The following is a 4,822-nucleotide window of genomic DNA, read 5'->3' as shown; positions in this document are numbered from 1 at the left end:
TCACGTATACAATACTGATTAAGAAATTGAAGGTAAGAGAAGTTAAGTAATATACCCAATAGTACACAGCTAGTAAAAGTAGCAGTACTGTAATTGCTTAGGGAAAAGAGATCTCAAGTATGATCATGAAAAAAAAAAAAAAAAAAAAAAAAAAAAGAAAAGAAAAGAAAAAACAAGGAGATAAAGAAAAAATAAGGAGCAAAGACTGAAGAAAGTAACTAGGTAAGAGTGGGAAATGAGAAAAGGAATTAAGATATATGCTTGCAAGAAAACGATTATCTGAAACAAAATTAGCTAATTTGTGTGCAACAGAATAAAGGGAGAGGATGAAATGTACATTAGATTTAAGGGAATGTATAGTGTATTTCAGTTTCCTACTCATATAGATAAATTCAGTTCAAAAATGTTAATTATTATGTATTCACCTTAGGACACCAGATATTTCTATGTGAATGATGCCGCCATTGCACAAAGAATTCCAGAAGTCTTTCAAAATTGCCTTCAGAGTTAAGTTTATGAGCAAGAAAACAAGTCTCATTACTTGATCCCCACATCTTGTTTCTGACAAAAAGTGGTATGATCCAACCTCATCATCTAGTTTATTCACCCAACAAGTAGAAAGCTTCAAATTGTTTATAGCTACTTATAACCTCTCTGCCCTATACCTACACTTTTTAAAAAATCCCAGTTTACCTTTATTCTATTACTAGTTTTATAATGAACTGGTCAATGTTTTTGAAACCCCATCTTTGTTTTAAAAACTTAGAAAATTAATAAGAATGCTATAAAACTACATGCAGTTGGTATGAAAATTATTAATCATTATTTGATGGCATTCTTACCTTTGTAGCAATAATTTCACTTTCTCCCTTTCTATCTACCTCTCAGACTTCATCTACTTTTTGGCTGTGAGCTCTTTGTTGGTTTTGCTCAGTCTGTCTTGCTCTCTACTGTTTCTTATTGCTTAATCTTGCTTTGTTGATGTGTATTATAAAAGAACTACTCTATAGTCTTCACATCCTAGAGATTTTTTTTCATATGGTAGTAACTAAGAAGATCAAGTTAATCCTTCAAATGGAAGGAAAAGTGTCAAAATAGTATCTAGAGGGTGAATAAGTGGTTATGTTTGTAATGCTTTAATAGACTATCTTTATAGTCTACCTTTTTAGTGGATTAAAAAAAAAAAAAAAAACAAAGAATATAAAGAAGACTAAATTGGCTCCTCTAGGCTTGCTACGTGTCTTTGGTTGACAAGCAACCAGAGGTGGTGGCAAAGGAACAGAAAGGTAACTGGAAAGCTGATCTGACCCAAAGCAGAGAGAAGTATATTCCCCCACCATATAAAATTAGGCAGAAAAGTAAGTATCTGCTCATATCCACATGTCTCATTTTAGTCTGAGGTCTACCACTAAACATATTTACTGATTTCCAGAAGTTATTAACAATAATAAGTTAATGTTCATTACATAGTAATCATGTGCTACCACTCCGCTGAGACCTTCTGCTATAATTTGGATGCTGTCCATTTAATCTCATGCTAAATTGAAATCCCCAGTGTTGGAGGTGAGGCCTGGTAGGAGGTGAATAGATCACAGGGGCAGATCCCTAATGGCTTGGTGCTGTCCTCACAACAGTGAGTGAGTTCTTGTGAGATCTAGTTGCTTAAAAGTGTATGGCACCGCCCCACCCCTGCTCCTGCTCTCACCATGTGAAACACCAACTCATCCTTTGCCTTCTGCCATAACTGTAAGCAGCCCAAGGCCTCACCAGAAGCCGAGTAGATGCTGGTGCCATGTTTCCTGTACAGCCTGCAAAATTGTGAGCCAATTAAACCTCTCTTCTTTATAAATTACCCAGTATCAGAAATTTCTTTATATCAATGCAAGAATGACCTAACACACCTGCTAAGATTGAGTGGTAAGCAGGATGAACATGAGTCCCCCTTTCCTGAAGAAGTTGATAATCTAATGAATGGAAAAGATATTAAAATAAGTATTAAAAGGATATTATAATTATAGTGAGTATTATGAAATCAAGTACAGGTTGCTTATAAAAGTAAATACAGGGAAACTGATGACTATGGAAAACTGATATTAAAGTTTAGACATGAAGGATAAACAGGAGTTAGGTTAAAAACCATTCCAGTAAAAGAAAGCATGATGCAAGACGATGCTGTACAGAGTAACAGTTTGGTGCATTCACAGAACAGAGAGGCCAATACAGCTTGACCGTGGTGAGTAAAGGGGAAGAATGGTCATGATAAGTCTGGAGAATTGGTGAGGCATCACATTATATGGGCTGTTGCAGGCCACACTAAGGATTTAGCATTTAATCCCCAGAACAATAAGAAGCTATTAAAGGGTTTTAGGCAGGAAACTGACATATAGATTTGCAATCTTACACAATCGATGCTATGCAGAGAACAAAGCGGGATAAGAGTGTATGTGTGTGTAGTAATTAAAGAAAAGGATACAGCCTAGGCAAGAGATTAATAGTGACTTGAATTAGGGAAGTGGCAGTGTTGATGGAGACAAAATGACATATTTGAGATATATTTAGAAGTAAGAATAAACAGGACTTTGTAATTGATTGCCTATGAGGTATAAGGTGAAGAAGATATCAGTGATAGTTTTCTGCTACGAGTAACTAGGGAGATAATGTATAATTAAGATGGGGAACAGTGGAGAAGGAGCTGGTCTGACGGCAAGAACCAAGGTTCTATTTTGTACATACTGAGTTTGAGATGACTGTCGGTAGACATACAATTGGATTCAGTTACACAGATGGACTATAGGCCTGGAGCTCAGTAGGGAAGTCTGGGCTGAAGGCATAAATGTGGGAATACATAGACACGCATAAATATTATTTGAAGTTCATGTGAGTAGTTACAAACAACTAAGAGTGTGGAATTAGAAAGAATGAAACTCAGATATACTCACTTGAATGTCAACATTTAAGAGTTGGGTAGAAGAGGTGAAAAGGGACTGAGAATGAGCAGCCTGCAAAGTAGGAAGAAAATCAGTAGAAATGATCACAGAAGCACAGAGCCCAGAGTGTTTAAGTAAGGTGGAAGTGGCCAAATATAATAGAAAGTCCTTAAAGATTAATTCACAAGATCAGCTTTAGTGAAAGACTATAAAAGATGCTGGATTGAAATTAGGTTAAAAAAATAGACAGTATATGGATAATCTTTATCATTCAAGAAATCTGACCATCAGATTACCAGTATGGATGATCTTTATCATTCAAGAAATCTGGATCACCCCTGCACTAAGATTCATTATCTCACTTAATCCTCAAAATTACCATTATCCTTATTTTATAGATGAGGACACTGAGGTTTACCCCAAGGTTATGGGACAAGCCTAATTTTCTCATCTCATCTAGATGAGCCCTAAAAGTCCTTCTACTTCCATGAAAAAACGAAAAACTATACCACTGTTTCTGTCCCACAGTCATAATAAATTTAGCATCTTTCACAAGAATAGAAGCAGCCTGTTGCATACCCTTCTTTGTTGCACAAACCTGCAAATAAATCCATAACTTTTGTATTAATCATGTTAAAAACTGAATATACTAAAAAATAAGCTATCAACAATCCATACCACAAGTGTGGGTCTCTTTTTTTTTATACTTTATGTTCTAGGGTACATGTGCACAACGTGCAGGTTTGTTACATATGTATACATGTGCCATGTTGGTGTGCTGCACCCATTAACTCGTCATTTACATTAGGTATATCTCCTAATGCTATCCTTCCCCCCGACTCTCTCCCCACAATAGGACCCAGTGTGTGATGCTCCCCTTCCTGTGTCCAAGTGATCTCATTGTTCAATTCTCATCTATGAGTGAGAACATGCAGTATTTGGTTTTCTGTTCTTGTGACAGTTTGCTGAGAATGATGGTTTCCAGCTGCATCCATGTCCCTACAAAGGACACAAACTCATCCTTTTTTCTGGCTGCATAGTATTCCATGATGTGTATGTGCCACATTTTCTTAATCCAGTCTGTCACTGATGGACATTTGGGTTGATTCCAAGTCTTTGCTATTGTGAATATTGCCCCAATAAACATACGTGTGCATGTGTTTTTATAGCAGCATGACTCATAATCCTTTGGGTATATCCCCAGTAATGGATGGCTGGGTCAAATGGTATTTCTAGTTCTAGATCCTTGAGGAATCGCCACAGTTTTCCACAATGGTTGAACTACTTTACAGTCCCACCAACAGTGTAAAAGTGTTCCTATTTCTCCAGATCCTCTCCATCACCTGTTGTTTCCTGATTTTTTAATGATTGCCATTCTAACTGGTGTGAGATGGTATCTCATTGCGGTTTTGATATGCATTTTTCTGATGGCCAGTGATGATGAGCATTTTTTCATGTGTCTGTTGGCTGCATGAATGTCTTGAGAAATGTCTATTCCTATCCTTTGCCCACTTTTTGATGGGGTTGTTTATGTCTCTGCCAGTCTTTAGTATCAGGATGATATTGGCCTCATAAAATGAGTTAGGGAGGATTCCCTCTTTTTCTATTGATTGGAATAGTTTCAGAAGGAATGGTACCAGCTCCTCCTTGTACCTCCGGTAGAATTCGGCTGTGAATCCGTCCTGTCCTGGACTTTTTTTGGTTGGTAGGCTATTAATTATTGCCTCAATTTCAGAGCATATTATTGGTCTATTCAGGGATTCCACTTCTTCCTGGTTTAGTGTTGGGAGAGTGTATATGTCCAAGAATTTATCCACTTCTTCTAGGTTTTCTAGTTTATTTGCATAGAGGTGTTTATAGTATTCTCTGATGGTAGTTTGTATTTCTGTGGGGTC

At 36.9% G+C, this 4,822-nt stretch overlaps 1 protein-coding gene across 1 annotated transcript in view; it reads right to left on the bottom strand.

Moving 5' to 3' along the window:
* LOC105550634 (probable ATP-dependent DNA helicase HFM1) overlaps positions 1-4,822 on the bottom strand; it is a 168,436-nt gene that overhangs the window by 116,992 nt on the left and 46,622 nt on the right. Inside the window, 1 exon segment of the mRNA XM_011995593.1 lies at positions 3,437-3,525. Coding sequence (XP_011850983.1) covers positions 3,437-3,525 — 89 coding nt within the window.

This window comes from Mandrillus leucophaeus, unplaced genomic scaffold, assembly GCF_000951045.1.
Source record: "Mandrillus leucophaeus isolate KB7577 unplaced genomic scaffold, Mleu.le_1.0 Scaffold492, whole genome shotgun sequence".
In the NCBI taxonomy this organism is placed as follows: domain Eukaryota; kingdom Metazoa; phylum Chordata; class Mammalia; order Primates; family Cercopithecidae; genus Mandrillus; species Mandrillus leucophaeus.
Note: the sequence above shows the minus strand (reverse complement) of the source record. Positions and strands in the feature narration are given on the sequence as shown.